At 40.5% G+C, this 18,539-nt stretch overlaps 1 protein-coding gene across 1 annotated transcript in view; it reads left to right on the plus strand.

Moving 5' to 3' along the window:
- ankrd27 (ankyrin repeat domain 27 (VPS9 domain)) overlaps window positions 1–18,539 on the plus strand; it is a 95,163-nt gene that overhangs the window by 36,264 nt on the left and 40,360 nt on the right. The window contains 4 exon segments of the mRNA XM_052028028.1: window positions 9,847–9,871; window positions 9,873–9,980; window positions 15,148–15,240; window positions 17,303–17,430. Of these exon segments, the coding sequence (XP_051883988.1) occupies window positions 9,847–9,871; window positions 9,873–9,980; window positions 15,148–15,240; window positions 17,303–17,430 (354 nt within the window).

The following is an 18,539-nucleotide window of genomic DNA, read 5'->3' on the forward strand; positions in this document are numbered from 1 at the left end:
TTAGATTGCCATTATATCTAATTTTCATTCATATATTTACATGTCAATTGGTTCTATGGCCATATATACTCAATTTCAATGCCATCCTGAGTGCACCTCTGTCTTGAGTGACCATGGACTTGGGATTCCCAGAAGTCAGTGAGAATGTTACACTACTACTTTGGGAACATCCTTGACTCTTTTCCATTATCTACTTGACATTCTCTTGCTGTGATGAAGCTTGGAATAGACTGTCTTGTGCTGCTTGAGACCCGGGGCAGCCCATTGGTGCCAACTTGAGTGTAATTAAAGGCTCAATGCTGGAGATATTGGCCTGGAAGGAGATGCTGATGCAGTTGGCTTTTCCAAGCTGTGAATTTGGAAGATTTTGTAGAGACCTGACTTGGTGGTATCTTTGCAGTGATTTATTAACTCTGAAGCAGGGAACACTGACCAGCAGCCAGTGAGTTTAGTGCCAGGCTTGAGATCGATTTTCAGACACACTTTTCCTGAGTTGACCAAAGGCTTTGCTGATGTATTGAAGGCAATGGTGAATTTCATCATCAATGCTGACTTTCATTGACAGGTGGCTTCTGAGATATGGGAATGGTTTGTAATTTCTGGACTTATGTTGTGGACCTATATGGTCAGAGGGCAATGTGTACTGTGGGGCCAGGTTAGTAGCAGACCTTTGTTTTGTGAATCTGAAGTAAGGCCCATCCTCTGGTGTGCTTCAGGAATGAGTTGAGGGTGACTTGGTTATCAGCTTTCAAGCAGACACTTGCATGGGCATTTTTCCATGTTCTGCATTTTGGTGACTGATGTTGTAGTGACCTTAGTTCTGGAATGGAGGTGATGTAGGTTGAATAATTTCCCATTTGATCTATAGCTCAACCCCAGTGGAAAACTTGTTGGATATGAGGTGGTGTTGTGGCAGAAAATATTGTAATGATGGTGTTGTGCTGAAATTGAGTCTATTGTGGACTCACTGGTTAAAATCATGGCTTGAATGCCTTAGTATAGCAGTCGTCAGATGGTGATGTGTTTATGTTGGCAGCTAAATTTCAGAATAATGCTTCATGGTTCCTCTAGATTGATGAAGTCAAAGTTTTTGTTAGGTCAGAAGAGGCAATGCATTGTGTTTGATGGTTCTTCCTGCATTTCTGTTGGAGTTGATCTGGGGTGAAAATCATGACCATTGTGCCTCTTAGATGGACAGAATCCACACTGCAATTCAGAAAGCAGCTCCTTGGCCACTGACTACAGCCTTGCCTGCCTGAGAGCCAAGACAGAAGTGCTCCAGGACCTCATTATAGAGTTTTTCAATGCCAATGAGCATTCCATACTGAGGAGCATCTCCAGCATCCTAACACATGGACTCTTTTGTGCCTGTAAAGAACTTGAATCAGGAAGATGAATGTCATGGCCCATTATGATGCACACCACCATTAAAGAACAGTGATAGCATATTACTGGAGTTTGTTGGCAGCTTTCACTGTCACCAGCAATTTAAAACTTAATACTAAAATCAACATGTGCATTGCAAAAGTTGCAGCTGTTTTATCTAATCAGAAACAAGCAACCAATAGTAAGCTGATAGTGAATACCATCCTGTTAATCTATAGAATCTCTGCCCTGAGCATTAAATCAAAATAAAAACCTTGCAGAGATGCCAGAAATAGCAGGCCTGAGGATTGGGAGCATTTCAGAATTTGTTTAAAGGAGGACAACATCAATTGGTGAAATTGATAAAGGAAGGAAGAAAACATAAAAGAGTAAGCTGGCAAGAAACATTAAAATGGACAGTAAGAGCTTCTATAAGTACACTAAAAGCATGACAGTAGTTCTGAGAAAATGTGCGTCCCTTGCAGACAGATGGGAGAATTTATAATGGAGAATAAGGAAATGGTAGAGCAGATAAACAAATGCTTTCTGTCTGCCTTCACAGAGAAGACAAAAAAAACCTGAATTATTAATAGAACCAAAGTCTAGTCAGATTGAGGAACTGAAAGAAATGGTTCCTGTAATTTTTTTTTATTGTCATATGTACTGAAATACAGTGAAAATCTTTGTTTTGCATACCATCCCTACAGATCATTTCAAAATATAAGTATATAAATAGATGGAGAGTAGCAAATGTGAACCCACCATTTAAGAAAAGGTGAGTGAAGACGGGGAACTCTCAAACTGTTAGTCTGACATCAGGAGTAGGGAAAATGCTGGAATTGAAAATGAAGGATGCCGTAACATAACATCTATAAAAGAATAATAGGATTGAGCAGAATCAGAATGGATTAATGAAAGGAAAATCGTGCTTGACTAATCTATTGGAGTGTTTGTAGATGTAACTGGTTGGATTGACAAGGAAGAACCAGTGGATTTATGAATTTAGAATTTCAGAAGGCTCTCAATATGATCCTACACAGAACATTGGTGAATAAGGTTGGAGCACATGGAATTAATTCATGTATTGACATGGATTAAGAATTGGTTAAGAATCGGGTTGGCAGGCTATGTCAAATATGTTATTACAGAGATTGGTGTTTGGCCCCAGCTATTCACAACCTACATCAACAATTTGGATGAAAGGACCAAATACCTATTTCTAAGTTAGCTGATGATTTTAAAAAAGGCAGGATTGTGAATGATGAGATTGTTAAAAAAGCTTCCAGAGAATATAAATAGGCTAATTAAGTGGGTAACTCATGCAGATAGAATATAATGTAGAAAAATGTGAGGTCATCGACTTTGGTGCACAAAATAGAGAAATGGTTTTGGTGCCCTTACTTAAAAAATGATATACTCTCATACAGGAAGTGCAACAAGGATTCATTAAACTGATTTCCTGCTGTTTCCATTGCTGTATAAGGAGAGATTGAATAGACTAGACCTATTTTCTCTAGTGTTAAAAGGTTTGTGGCACTGCTTGATAGGATAGATGCAGGGTGGATGTTTTTGCCTGGCTAAGGAGTTTGGAACCATAGGTCATCATCTCAAAATAAGGGGTATTGGAATGAGATGAGGAGAAATATCTTAAAGAATTCTCTACTCCAGAGGGCTGTGGAGACTGTGTTATTGAATTCATTCAAAATGGATAGATACATTTAAGGAAATTAAATGGGGACAATGCAGGAAAATGGCATTGAGGTAGAAGATTGGCTCTCATCTTGTGAGTGATGGAACAGCTTAAAGGGCCATTGACCTACTCTTGTTCCTAGTTTGCATATTCTTACAATAGTGAGGCTTGAACAACGTGTGAGGCATGAGAAAAGGTTTAGTAATTTCTTGCTTTCTGGGACAGGGGAAAGTCACCAACTTGGATGCCCTGGAGTATGCTAATTGCATCACTGTGTATTCATTAATAAGCCAAGAGTATTTGCAGCGGATTAGACACCTTCATCAGGTGGATGCAGGACATATTCCCAAGTTCATTCTGCACATTGAACTGGCCACTGGGTCATGACCTGCTGGATGTCCATACCTCCACCCCAAGGATGACCAAGTGAAATATAAAGATGATCAGCATTGATGCAGACAATTGTGAGGTTGCTGCTGACAATAAGGAACTTTTGGAACTGACTTTTTAGGAGAGAAGTGGAGACCAGGTGAAGCAGAAAACCTGGCTGAAAAAAGTGCCCAGTGAAAATGTCAAAATTTCTCACTTTTTCAGCCCCCTGCCTCCATCTGTAAGTATGTTAGAGATCCTGAGCCACACCAGGTGATGTTGAACATGGAGGCAGAAGAGACTGCAGATGTTGGAATCTGGAGCAACAAACAATCTGCTTCAGGAACTCAGTGGGTCAAACAGCATCAGTTGGGGGGGGGGGGGGGGGTAGGAATTTTCGACATTCCAAGTCAAAACCCTGCATCAGGACTCTGTCCAGAGGGGAAATAGCCAGTATAAAGAGGAGAGAGGGAGTGGTGAGACTGAGGCCAGAGGGGGTTGGTGAACTGACGGGGAGGAGGTGTTGAAGTATTGTAAGGGCAGATCAAGCCAGGTAGGAGAGGGAGAGAAGTGGAGTTGGGAGACATGATAATTGGAGGCAGACAAAAAAAGGAGGATGATAGAGCCAGGAGGGTGAAGGTGGAGACAGTGGTGATAAGCGGGAACACCAAGGCTACAAGTACTGGTATCTGGTAAGCAAGGAAGGTGATAATAGGAATCATTAGGGGAGAGATGAAAGACAAAAGGAACCAGGTCCAGATGGGGGAGGGGGAAAAGCTAGTGGCTGAAATGTGTGGGTGGTGGTTGGATGGAACCAGGAAGGGGAGGGGGATGGAATGGCTGATAGGTTGGGTGGGAAATCGTGGTGGAGTATGGCAAAAAGGTCTGGAGAAGGATTGGAAGGAGAGAAAGGCTAGTAGGGGTTGGTGCTGAGAATGGAGGTGAGGATTACGTAGTTGGAAAGTTCTGTGTTCATAGCATTCGGTTGTAGACTACCCAGGTGGAATACGAGGTGTTGTTCCTCTAGTTTGTGTTGAGCCTCACCCTGGCAGTGGATGAGGCCTAGGATGGAAAGGTTGGTGTGGGAATGGGAAGGTGAACTGAAAAAGCTTGCAATTGGGAGCTCAGGGTGGCCATTGCATTCAGAGCGCATGTGCTCTGCAAATTGATCGCCTAGTCTGTGTTTGGTCTCGTCGATGTAGAGGAGGCCACATTGGGAACACCGAATGCAGTAGATGAGGTTGGAGGAGGTGCATGTGAATCTATGCCTCATCTGGAAGGGCTGTTTAGGTCCATGGATGGTGGTGAGGGAGGTGGTGTATAGACAAGTGTTATACCTCCTGCACAGGGGGAAAGTGCCAGGGGTCAGGGAGGGAGGGGTGGGTGGGGAAGATGATTGGACCAAGGAGTCTTGGAGGGAGTGGTTTCCACAGAAGTGCAGAGGGGTGGGGAGGAGAAGGTGTGGCCAGTAATGGGATCTTGTTGCATCTGGCAGCAATGATGAAGGGTGATGTCCTGGATTTGTTGGACATGGAATTTGCCATCAAATTGACATCCTCTGGGATAGAAAGCTAATTTATTTGACCAAACCAGATTGTCATTTATGCTAGAACTACCATACAATGTTGAAATTTAATTTTTTTTTGCCAATAACATTAAAAATTGTGAACACTGTCACTAATACTGTTTTACTCGGCTACTTTTCTGATGCATGTGGCTAAATTAAACTAAATTGATCTTAATACAAATAAACTGAATACTTACAATATTATAAGCAAAATGGGAACAATTGTAAGCTTCAGTAGCTCAATATTAGTTGGGTTTTGCTAACAATTATAAATAAATTACTAAAACTTTTAGCTCAGTTTCAACTTTGTTCTTCATATCATTCTTTCTGAACGTGGAAGGAGGCTAGCCTGTTTCCAGTCTGTAGCCATTTGTATTTCACATGCTTTGAAGATCCAGATTTTTACCAGACTAAAATAACACATTGGATAAAAAATGTTTTTCTGTAAAAAGAAGAGGAATGTTGTTCAGATGCATGAAAAATCTTGTAGACAGGAAGTGAGCTAATTTCCATTTTTTTTTATATAATACGGAAATTTTCACCATGGAAAGAAAAGCAATCCAGGAAGGAATGTTAGTTTTGAGTGTGTTGACTTGGAGGACTTGCAGCTGGTTTCTATCTTTTTTTGAAATTGATGGAGGTTTTATTATGGGAACTCGGGAGGCTGTCAGAGTCACTGATGACTATGTGTGCAGGAAGTGTGTCCAGCTGCAGCTTCTGACAGACCGCATGACAGCACTGGAGCTGTGCATGGATTCACTTTGGAGCATCCGTGATGCTGAGAATGTTGTGGTTAACACATTTAGTGAGTTGGTCACACTGCAGCTTAAGGCCCTAAGGAAAGATAAGGAATGGGTTACCACCAAGCAGAGCAGTAGCAGGAAGGTAGTGCAGGAGTTCCCTGCGGTCATCTCTGCTTTGGATACTGTTGGGGGAGATGGCCCATCAGGGGAAGGCAGCAGTAGCCAGGATCATGACAGCATGAGTGGCTCTGCTGCACAGGAGGGCAAGAAAAAGAGTGGCAGAGCTATAGCGGTAGGGGATTCCATGGTAAGAGGAATAGGTAGGAGCTTCTGTGGCCGCAAATGGGACTCCCGGTTGGTGTGTGTAAGGGTCAGGGACGTCTCAGAGCAGCTGCAGGACGTTCTGGAAGGGAACGGTGAACAGCCAGTTGTCGTGCTGTATGTAGGTACCAATAATATAGGGAAAAAAGTGGGATGAGGTCCTACGAGCCGAATTTAGGTAGTTAGGAGATAAATTAAAGAGTAGGACCTCAAAGGTAATAATCTCAGGATTTCTATCTGTGCCACGTGATAGTCAGAGAAGGAATAGCAGCATAGTTAGGATGAATATGTGGCTTGAACAGTGGTACAGGAGGGAGGGTTTCAGATGCTTGGGCATTAGAACCAGTTATGGGGGAGGTGGGACCAGTACAAACCGGACAGTCTACACTTGGACAGGACTGGCATCAATGACCTAGGGGGATTGTTTGCTGGTGCTGTTGAGGAGGATTTAAACTAATATGTCAGTGGGATGGGAATCCATGCAGAAAAACCGAGGGAAGCAATGCAGAACAAAGCAAAAGTTAGAAAAGAGTGGAATACAGAAAAGTCAAATGCAAATGACACAAAGATTACTAGATTCTAAAATGGGTTGATGAGGGGCACTTTATCTGAATGCCCCTAGTATTTGAAAGAAGGTCAGTGAACTATGGCACAAATCAGTACAAGGGGTATGATTTAGTGCCCATCACAGAAATGTGGTTGCGGGGTAGAGATGATTGGGAATTAAATATCCAAGAATATCAGGTAACACAGAAGGATAGGCAGGAAGGTAAGGCAGATGGGGTAGTGCTCTTAATTAGGGATGAGATCAGGGCGATAGTGAGAGATGATATAGAATCTAAGGAGCAAAATGTTGAGTCCATCTGGGTAGAGATTAGGAATAGTAAGGGGAAAAAAATCACTGGTGACGGTTGTCTATAGGCCACCGAATAATAACATTACACTGGCACAGGCAATAAACCAAGAAATATCTGAGACATGTAAGAATAGAACGGCAGTTGTCATGGGGGACTTTAACTTGCAAGTAGATTGGGCAAATCAAGTTGATTGAGGCAGTCTTGAAGAGGACTTCAGAGAATGCATCCATGATGGCTTTCTTGAACAGCATGTTAGTGAACTTACAAGGGAAAATGTTATCTTGGATCTGGTCCTGTGCAATGAGACAAGTAAAGTTAACAATCTTGCAGTTAGGGATCTGCTTGGAAAGAGTGATCACAGTATGATTGAATTTCTCATACAAATGGAGGGTGCAATAATTCCATCTAAAACCAGTGTATTATGCCTAAATAAAGGAGACTATAATGGCATGAGGGAGGAATTGGCTAGCATAGACTGGGAACACAGGCTACCTGGTGGGACAGTTGAGGAACAGTGGAGGTCTTTCAAAGAGATTTTTCAGTGCTCAACAGATTATGAAAATAGACTAGCACAAAATATAAAAACAGAGAGTAACAGCTTTTACAATTATATAAAGCGGAAAAGGGTGGCTAAAGTGAACGTAGATCCCTTGGAAGATGAGAAGGGGGAATTAATATTTGGTAATATGGAAATGGCCGAGGATTTGAACTTCTATTTTGTGTCGGTCTTCACAGTGGAGGACCTGTCTAACATGCCAGAGAGAGATGTTATGGATGCAATGAGAGGTGAGGACTTCGATACAATTGCTGTCACTAAAGGGGTAGTGCTGAGCAAACTAGTGGGCCTAAAGATTGACAAGTCCCCTGATCCTGATGGGATACATCCTAGGGTACTGAGAGAGATGGCGGAAGTTATGGCAGACGCGTTTGTGATAATTTACCAAAATTCTCTGGACTCTGGGCAGGTCCTGGTAGATTGGAAGACAACGAATGTCACACCACTGTTTAAAAAAAGGATGTAGGCAAAAGGCAGGTAACTCTAGGCCAGTTAGCTTAATGTCTGCAGTCGGAAAAATGCTTGAAGCTATCATTAAGGAAGAAATAGAGAGACATCTGGATAGAAGTGGTTCCATCAGGCAGATACAGCATGGATTCAGGAAGGCCAGGTCCTGTTTGACAAACTTACTAGAATTGAAGATATAATGAGCGCAGTGGATAGAAGGAAACAAGTGGATGTTGTATACTTGGATTTCCAGAAGGCGTTTGATAAGGTGCTGCTTAAAAGAATTATCCATAAAATAAGGATGCATAGAGTTGGGGGTAATGTATTGGCATGGATAGAGGATTAGTTAACCAATAGAAGGCAGAGAATTGGGAATAAATGGGTGTTTCTCTGGTTGGTAATCTGTGGTGAGTGGAGTGCCACAGGGATTGGTGCTGGGCCTGCAACTGTTCACAATATACATTAACGATTTGGAAGAGGGGACCGAGGTAGTGTATCTAAGTTTGCTGATGACACTAAATTGAGTGGAAAAGCAAATTGTGCAGAGGATGTGGAGAGTCTGCAGCGAGATATAGATAGGTTAAGTGAGTGGGTGTGGGTTTGGCAGATGGAGTACAACATTGGTAAGTGTGAGGTCATCCAATCTGGAAGGAAAATAGATCAGATTATTATTTAAATGATGAAAGATTGCAGCATGCTGTTGTGTGGAGGGAATTGGGAGTGCTTGTGCATGAATTGCAAAAGGTTGGTTTGCAGGTGCAACAGGTTATCAAGAAGGCAAATAGAGTGTTGGCCTTCACTGCTAGAGAGATTGAATTTCTGGTCTCCATACTTCAGGAAAGACATACTGGCTTTGGAGGCGGTGCAGAGGAGGTTTACCAGGTGTGATTCTGGAGATGAGGAGGTTAGCCTATGAAGAGAGATGAGTCGCCCGGGACTATACTCGCTGGAATTTAGAAGAATGAGAGGGGATCTTATAGAAACGTATAAATGAACAGATAAGATAGAGGCAGGAAAGTTCGTTCCACTGGTAGGTAAGACTAGAAACTAGGGGACATAGCCTTAAGATTTGGGGGGAATAGGTTTAGGATGGAGATGAGGAAAAAACTGCTTTTCCTAGAGAGTAGTGAATCTGTGGAATTCTCTGCCCAGGGAAGCAGTGGAGGCTACCTCACTAAATATATTTAAGACACAGCTAGATAGGGTTTTGCATAGTTGGGGAATTAAGGGTTATGGGGGGGGGAAAGGCAGGTGGGCGAAGCTGAGTCCACGGTAAGATCAGCCATGATCTTATTGAATGGTGGAGCAGGCTCGATGGGCCAGATGGCTGCTTATATTCTTATCCAAAGAAAGTAGTAAATTGAATCCACACATATCAGCTTGGCTCACTGTTTGTGCCTCAGGCTTGTGAATCCAAGTCCTATTCTTGTAGACATGTGCAAAATAGCTTAACACTTTAGTGTAAATCTGAATTGCAGTTTTTACCACAAGGTTTAGATCAGGACTCTGTACACCTGTTACTTCAATAGACTCCAGTGTCCTGAAGTAGTAAAATATCCGGAGTAATTTTGTTACCCAAACTGCCATGCCTAAAATCTGGTTAGTCAAAACTGTGTACTAATTGATACTTTCATCTGCAGAATAACAATAAATTACCTATAAAGTAGAGTCAATGACTATGAAGAATATTGAAATATGAAAAATTGTACATCCAATCCTTCTCTTCCCTTCCCTGTAGTCTGGTGGTATTGAGTGTTTATAACTGCTTTGGGCTCTGATTTTATCATGGGGTATTATGCAACATCCAAAATATTCAAAGCTGCATTGAAAATAGTTGTTGCATCAATTGAAGCATGTGTTTAACTATGTATGTGATAGGAACAAAAAATCTATTCGTGAATTGTTTATATAACTTATTTTTCTTATTACAGGATGGCTAATCTCAGTTATATCAACGAATTTTCGATTTTGCAGTCCAGTTAAGGATGAGCTGGGATACTGTTTAACTTCCTTTGAGGCCGCAGTAGAGTACATTCATCAGGGCAACCTGACTTTTGGTCAATCTGTAAGAGCATTTGTACATTTATTGAACATCTATTAATTTCTATGGCTTTCATTTTTGTGTGCAAATGTTAACCCAAGATGGGAGCTGAGTGATTTGAGTGGCTCAAATCAATTTTATTAGAATGAATGATAATCTCGGGTTTAAATCTTGGATTTCATGAACTTTGTGAGGTAACAGTGGTTTATAATCTTAAGTAATCAATTTAATAAGCCCTGAATACCGAGGAATTGTTCTATGGATAAGAGACAATAATAATAGAATGAAGGTAAATAGATGACAGTTGCAGAGCAAGCTGAGGTGGTAGTATTAGGAAAGTAGTCCTAATTTGTAGTGGGGAATGCACAGATTGGGGATATCTGGAATGGTGATGGTTTGAATTCTGTGGGAATATTGGAAGATTGGCGCTTCACAGGAGCAATAGAAGTAGCACTGAATATTAGTGTTCATCATCACTGGCTTACGTTTTGTGTGGAAGTTGCTTGAGGTTGTGATGATAGGAAGGTTGTTAGATTTGCTGTGTGAGAATATTAGGATGATATGAGGGATTGCACATGGAAGAAACCAGCAATGGAGCTGTCGACATGGTAATAATAATTGTGGAATTTGGGGTGTGGTGGGGTTTGTGGCTGGAGGTGGTAAATCTTGACAAAATTAGGAAGAAGCAGAAGAAAAGTGAATTTTGGAACTAGGCTCATCATGGAGCCAAGCTATGTCAATTGGGGGTAAGGTTGGCAACAGGAATGGGGGCAGGTATCTGATGGAATGGGGTGGAAGGAGCAGTAGGAATGGAGCAAACAAGTGAATCGAAGCTTGATTTTAGTCCAGTTACAAGTTTTTTACACTGTACCTTGGTACAAGTGACAATAATAAACCAATACAGTACCAATTTTAGTTAATCATATTGGGCTGCTGGCATGGATAGCAGTTTCTTAGAGGTGCACTGAAAGGTTTCAACAGGTAAATAAGAAAACAGTCAGTATTTGCCACTTTCAAAAAAAACAAGAAAAGAAGACTTGATCAGAGGTAAGTGGAACAATTGGGAAATTTGATGGTGCCCAGGTGTAATGGAAATGGAAATACTCAAAGTATCATAGGAAGGAAGTGTTCACATAAACAGAATTTTATAGGTTATATGAATGTGTGGGTTTTCTAAAAACCATAGCTGGAATGTGCTTGAAGAATAATTGTCCATCCAATTGATTTTGCAATTAAGACCAATGCATAAATAAAGATGGTTGTAGATTTTGATATTCAAAGTTTACGGACTTCAGTGAAATGATCCAAAGGTTAAAACACCAATTTTTTTTTTGCCTTGTAATCCCTCTCTCTTTCATTGAATGAACTTTAGATTAATATTTTTTGCAAGTCATACAGTGATTATCTGTTCAAAAGAGACCTTTTTGTTGATTCACTTTCATGAATATTGAAGTGAAGTATTTTTAGCACTATTTCATCTCTTGTCTCCTTCCAGAATCCTTGGGGCAAACAAATTGACTAAAAACTGGGGACTCCAAAGGGAATTGTTGACTTTCAGAGCTGCAGGTTTCAGCACATCTTGGTTTTATGTAGTGAAAGATGGAAATCAAGATAAGCTAGAGGTCAAAGGCCAGTGCCTCTGACTGTCTGCTTTGTTCTCTCACTTCCCATTGAGTCTAGTGGTTATAGCAGTGACCTTGCTGAAGAATGGGTCAGGATGCACCTGTATCTGGTCCTCTGCTATACCCCAGGGAATGCTGGTATATGAATAATAGACCCTTTCATTTCAATGGGTTCACAACTTAAAGAAAAGTACTTGTTAAGTGTTCACTTATTTTCTGTTGATTTTTTAATGTGTTCTAATTAAATTTAGTTTTATGATAATTCTTTTAAAACTACTATCTTTTTGAATAGTTTTTAAATATCTCTGCCTATCAGACACATTTTAAGACTTTTTTAAAAAAGCCTTTTACAGCTAGTTGAAGAATTAAGGGCACTTGGGAGTGGGAAGGTCGCAGATTTCCAATAAGCAGTTGCTAAGTGGAGAATATTTGATCTTGCATGGACCCTACTGGTGCAGGAGGTCAGCTGGACTTCTGAATTTGTAAAATAAATATGGATGGGTGGTGACCACTGCTTGTCGAGTACTGGGCAGTGGGCTGATCAGGGATCATCCAGTCCATTCGTTTTTAAGCTTCCTGGAATTTTCTGTCTGATTTTTTTTTTTGCTGAGTTGACTACATGATTAGTTCCTTAGAACACAGAACAGTACAGCACAGGACCAGGCCCTTTAGCCTACAACATCTGTGCTGACCATCATGTCAATTTAAACTGCACGTGTCGATATACCTCAATTTCCTGCCTGTTCGTGTGCTTGTCTAAATGCCTCTTAAATGTTGCTGTCATATCTGCTTTCACCACCTTCGCTAACAGCATGTTCCCCCTCTCACTTGAAAGCTATGCTCTCCAGTAATCAACATTTTCATCCTAGGGGGCAAAAAAAACTATCTGCCCCGTCTATGCCTCTGATAATACACTTTGATCAGATCGCCCTCAACCTCCAATGCTCCAGAGTAAACAATCCAAGTTTGTCCTAACTCTCCTTGTAGTTAATGCTCTTTAATCCAGCCAACATCCTGGTGAGCCTCTTCTACACCCTCTCCAAAGCTTCCACATCCTTCCTATAATGCAGCGACCAGAACTGCACACAGTACTCTAAATGCACCCTGACCAAAGATTTATACAGCTGCAACAAAACTTCCCGACTGTTATACTCGACACCCCGATTGATGAAGGCAAGTATGCTGTATGCCACCTTTACTACCCTATCTACTCGTGTTGCCACTTCCAGGGAGTTATGGACTTGGACCCCAAGATCCCTCTTTACTCCTAATGCAATGCTCCTTGGGGTCCTGCCATTTACTGTATACTTCCTCTTACGTTTGACCTTCCAAAGTGCAACACCTCGCACTTGCCTGGATTAAAATCCATCTGTCATTTCTCCGTCCATATTTGCAACTGATCTATCCTGCTGTATCCTTCAACAACCTTCTTCACTATTCATAACTTCAGTTTTTGTGTTGTCTGCAAACTGACTAAATAGCCCATCCATATTTTTGTCCAAATCATTATATATCACAAACGACAGAAGTCCCAGCACTGATCCCATTGGAACACCACTGGTCACAGACATCCAATCAGAATAACACTTCTCCACCACTTCCCTGTCTTTTATGACCAAGCCAATTTTAAACTGAATCTACCAAATCACCATGGATCCCACATGCCTTAATCTTCTGGATCAGCCGACCATGAGGGACCTTGTGGAAAGCTATACGAAAGTCCAAGTATACAACATCCACTGCCCTATCCTCCTCAATCATCTTTGTCACCACCTCAAAAAAACTCAATCAATTTTATAAGACAAGACATGTGCCTTACAAAACCATGCTGACTTTCCCTAATAAGTCTGTGCCTTTCCAGATGCAAGTAGATCTAATCCTTAAAATCATCTCCCTGTTTGTTCGTTCTAGCCATGGCTCTCATTTCTATCATGGCCATCAGTCTGTCAACTCTGCATGTAACTACCACCCCTTTTTACCCTCTGTAGCTTTTATGTACTTATGAAATCACCACCTGTTCTTGCTTTCTGTTGGGAAAAACATTTGCCTTCAAAGGAGCCTGGGAAGTCACCTTTTGAAGTGGTTAACTACTTGTCTGGATTCAGCAAGTCTAAAAACAAAATCACCATCAATGATGGTATCAGCAGAGTCAAAGGCAAAGTAACAAAAAAAAACGAAGTGTAGTGGTCTTTTCTGCTGTCTTCATACTGTCTTTTGTGCCTCTAAATGGATGAGGTTTACACTGCAACTCAGGGAGCAGCTCTTTGGCCAATCAGAGAAAGTGGTTGAGGAAGACCCATGCGATAACTTCCCCTATGTCAGACAGCAAGGAGGCCTCTTTGTAGTTGGCACAATTATATTTATCTCCTTTCTTGAAGATGGCCACGATTAGGGCCTCTCTGAGGTCCTCTGACATGTCCTCCTCTTTCCAGAAGTGGGAAATAAGATTGTGAAGTTGTGACTGAAGATCCTCTCTGCCAAAGTTTCAAACTTCAGCAGGGATATAATCTGCTCCTGAGGCCTTGTTGTTTTTCAGTTCTTGTACGGGCATTTTGACTTATCAGTCTGGGGTGGTGGTGAATTAGATGGGATTGTTTCACATAGGGTGGAGTAGATGACACTCACATCAAGGATAGTTTCAGTTGACGAATTCTTCAAAGCGCATCTTTAAGTGGGTGTTCACCTTCTATCTCCCTTGCCCTAACAAAGTTTCACAATGAGACTCTGGAAAACATGAACACTTTCCTTATCTTAGAAGCACACATCGATGATGAAATTCAACATTGCCTTCAATGCACCAAGTTATCCTTTGGCAGCTGAAAGATCATTACTTCAGAGTAGATACAAAACTCATGATGTGCTGGGCAGCAGTAATCCTTATTGTCTGCTGCAGAGATGTGGTCTACCTCAAGGACTGGAGAGGTACTACCAATGATATCTCTGCAAAGTTCTTCAAATGCACTGGCAGTGTAAGTGAATTTACATCTTCTATAAGGCCAACATACCCTGCATCAAGCCTTAAACTACAGTCAGCTTAATCATCTATATGTCTGATACCAGATTTTCCAGAAACATAAACACTACTCAGAGCTCCATTATGGCAAGAAATTATCATGAAGCCAAAGGGAACTACTCAAAGCCTTATTGGGAAAAAAAAATCTAATGTCCCCCCCCCCCCCCCATTCATTTCTGTTGATATTCAATGCATGAATTTTTCAGTGATGTTTGCATAATGCGTATTTTATTTTTGTAAATGTTGTGGAGATATGAAGAGTGAAACTACAGAAATACTTCAATATAGCATTTGGAAAAGGCCAACATGATAATTGTGAGCTTGTATACAGCATAAATGAATATTCTATTTTTTAAAAATGCATTTATCATTTTTTTTGGCAATTTAGAATTGAGATTTGCTGCTGCATACTAGTTATCCTGTAATTTGTGCTCAAGGGTAGAGTACACCTCTTATTTGAGATGCATTATACAACAGAAATTATTAAATTGAGTGGATGGTAATAAGGTCGCATTGTTATGAAATAAACTTTAAAAAAAATCTTTTTCAATTACAGGGATCAGGAGAACTAAATGATAAAGCATTTTTTAGAGAAAGAATGAACTTGCTGTACCAACCGTCATCAACTCCAATTGATATTTTGTTTGAGGTGAATGTGAATTATTCATCATACAAATCAATTCTGGTATTTGATTAAAAATGTTTGATCTGTACTTCCATTATGCCCTACCTTATTGCTGGCTAACTGATCAATATTTGGCATATCAATTTATCATCTTTAATGAATGTGATTAAAGTGATCTGAACTTAATGGAATTGCAAATTAATGTTTTTTTTAGTGTTAATCATGTGGCTCATGGGAAGAAATTTGTAATGGGCTGGATTGTATGACCCACTGACTAGCAGTTACTGCTGCCAATATTGATATTTGCTTTCATTTCCATTCAGAAGGTGGCCAAATTGGTGGAGTTGCTAGATAATCACTGAATTGCTGACCTTCAGATTGCCTGGTCATTGGTCCATTGCTGCGCAGCTGGAGCGAGAATCTCCCAGCCTTTGCACTTGTGGGCAGCCTTATTATCACTAATCCAGGGTCTGCCAAGACTTTTCAGCATATCCAGTCTGCTGAATGGCAGGAGCCCTCCTGGCTGAGCAAGATCCCAAGAAAGAATTGGGTCTGTGGGTTGGTCTGGGAGAAGGGGTGGTGGGAGGAATGTTTAGGAAGCCTCTAGCAAAATTAATGTCCAGTTCTTTAAGTGTAAATGAATGAACCAGTTCTTCACATTTTGGGTTATACTTTTATATTGAATTTAAACTTTTCTCCCCTCATTTGTCCCCTCAATAATTACTTAAATTAATGCAAATATATCAAAAGAGCATGTAGATTGGAGACATCAATAGCATCCATGAATCACTGGGTAAAATACATTTCAGTATGCTGCTGATTAGCCATCTGGCAGCTTTGAATGTTTAGCCTCGAACACTCACAGTCACACTGTGATGTTAATGTTTGTGTGATACAAGATATCACACTTTTATATCAACTTTTCATTTCCACACCTCCTCTTGTAAAAACCCCAAGTCAAATGTTCTATTCCTATCCTAAAAGCCCTTTCTAAAGTGCTGTCATATTACATAAATATCTAAAATAAGTTTTCAATATTTATCACAAAAATAGAATAGTGGTAAATTATTCTTTTCCTTGTGGAAGTCACCTACCATGGCTATTCATGATCCTATACTCCTAAACCGTTCAAGCATACCAATGATGCTGTAACTAGATTCAGCCCAGAGGAAGTATTATGCACTGTATTTGAAAGAGCAGCAGTTTTGCTTCACTGCCTGGTATTAGTAAACTGAATTTTAAGAAACCTATTGTATAAAATATAGAACAAGTGAAGCATGTACACAGGACTAGAGTGATGTAGCAAGATAACACTAATGGAAACAGATCCTAATTCATTCACTATCTTAAATTCTCTGTGCCTAATCATTATCCCATCTCTTATACCTGGTTGAACTAAATTGTGAAAATTAATTTTAATTCTAGATTGTCAAATCAATCTACTATTAAGTCATTTGCGAACTGATTATACTGCAATAAATCCTGTACATCTGTTTATCTCTGTTATGTATAAGAAGTTTATAAGGCTTCAGTGTCAGACATTGCTTATGGGTGATAAAACACTTTTTAGTGGGGGTGGATGACTTCAAGACTGATGTCATTGTGTGCTACTGCTGGTCATATGACTTCACATGTTGTGATGAAACTGGATTGGGAGGGACTGATGACCCCTTGTCATCATGACAACCCTCACTCCCGCAATTCAGCCACCTCATCATCCTTTTGCCTTAACATTTTGCATTAATCTTGAGGTAGAGGAGTGAAAGCAGCACTGATCTGAATTGCTCTGCCCTCTTGGCACTGATTTGCTTTGTGTGTGTGTGAAAGAGAGATGTGGGGGAGGCAAGAAAGAAATCATGGGGAGAGAGATGATAATCTAAAAATTATCAAATAAATATGTTAATACCATGATATTGACATTAAAAAATCTTTGCGCACACTTTTGATAGACAACTATTTTATTCTAAATTAATGTTTTGTGGTTAAGGTTAAAATTTAATCTGCAGAACAAAGTTCAGGCATGTAAAATGTTAATGTGAAACTTTTTGCAAAAATGTTCATATGATTTTGTGCTTAATTCCTCCAGCACATTGCAGCTGGTAATCAGGCAGAAGTAGAAGCACTGTTAAGTGAAGGTGAACCTAGTGAAGACAGTGTTCAAAAGATGTGTCATCCCCTCTGCTTCTGTGATAGTTGTGAAAAGCTTGTGTCAGGGTAAGTTGATAATAAAATAACCCATGGAGCTGGGTGATATTTAGCAAAGTATATAATGAAGTGTGTAGTTGAAAGAATGCTTATCAATGTTACTGGTTTATACACTGGACTAGGTATAGTATGTAGACATAGAACTTAAAAAAAAGGTGCTAATCAGTTTAATTTCTAAGGCATAAATCTCTCATAAATTAACGTAAACCTAGAATAGATTGCCTCATCTGTCATTTCCAGGTGTGGTGAAAATGCCTCCAATCTGAAATTGGACTAAAATTACCCACTGGTGCCTCGACAATTTTCCATTGTCAATTCATGCAATGCCATTTCCTGCTTTACCAACATAAATTGGAGTTTAAAGGCCAATTTGCAACATTCGTAGTTCAATCACAATAGAACGAGGAGCATTTCACTTTCACTGTCTTTGCTTAAATAGACACTGCTGATATTGGCGGAAATGACTGGAGGTTACTCAGAGATCATGCAAAGTCCACAGAGTGCGCTAAAGCTAATAAAGAGTGTTTTCTCTATCATTTAACTACTGAAATACTGCTGCAATGGGTGCCGCAGTGCTAATATCACCGGCAGCACTCCATTATCAGAAGCATTAATATGGCAATGACTGGCTCCTTGGGATGTGCTGAAGATCGGAAGGGAGAAGTCAAAAATATGCCAACTCAGTAGAGTTTGCTCTTAGAATCTTTGAAGACACTAGATCCAACTTAGTGATGAAGAAAGTATTCACAGGTTATAATCACAGAGAAATCTGAAATCCCTAGGAACAGTTTCGGTCACACTCCTTTGCTTGGGGTGCTCTCTCTGAAGGTATCAGGATCATTTTGGTTCTTTTCAAATGGCCACAGAACATCTCTCCCTTGTCATCCAATTTTGCTGTTCACTTCTGTGTCAGGAAGGATACCCAGGCATGTTTTTTTTCCATACAGAAATAGTATATAATTACATTTTATTGAGGAACAAACGGCATATCATGCACTCAGTAAGGGCTTTCCTGAGTGCAGGCAGCCATTGACTGCCTTATTTGTGTATTGCTCGATTGAGTGGAGGTTTTCAGACCTGAAGGAGCCACTGAAGCTGTCTTGTACCAGGTTCTTTCT

The sequence above is a fragment of the Pristis pectinata genome, chromosome 13, assembly GCF_009764475.1.
Source record: "Pristis pectinata isolate sPriPec2 chromosome 13, sPriPec2.1.pri, whole genome shotgun sequence".
Taxonomy (NCBI): Eukaryota; Metazoa; Chordata; class Chondrichthyes; order Rhinopristiformes; family Pristidae; genus Pristis; species Pristis pectinata.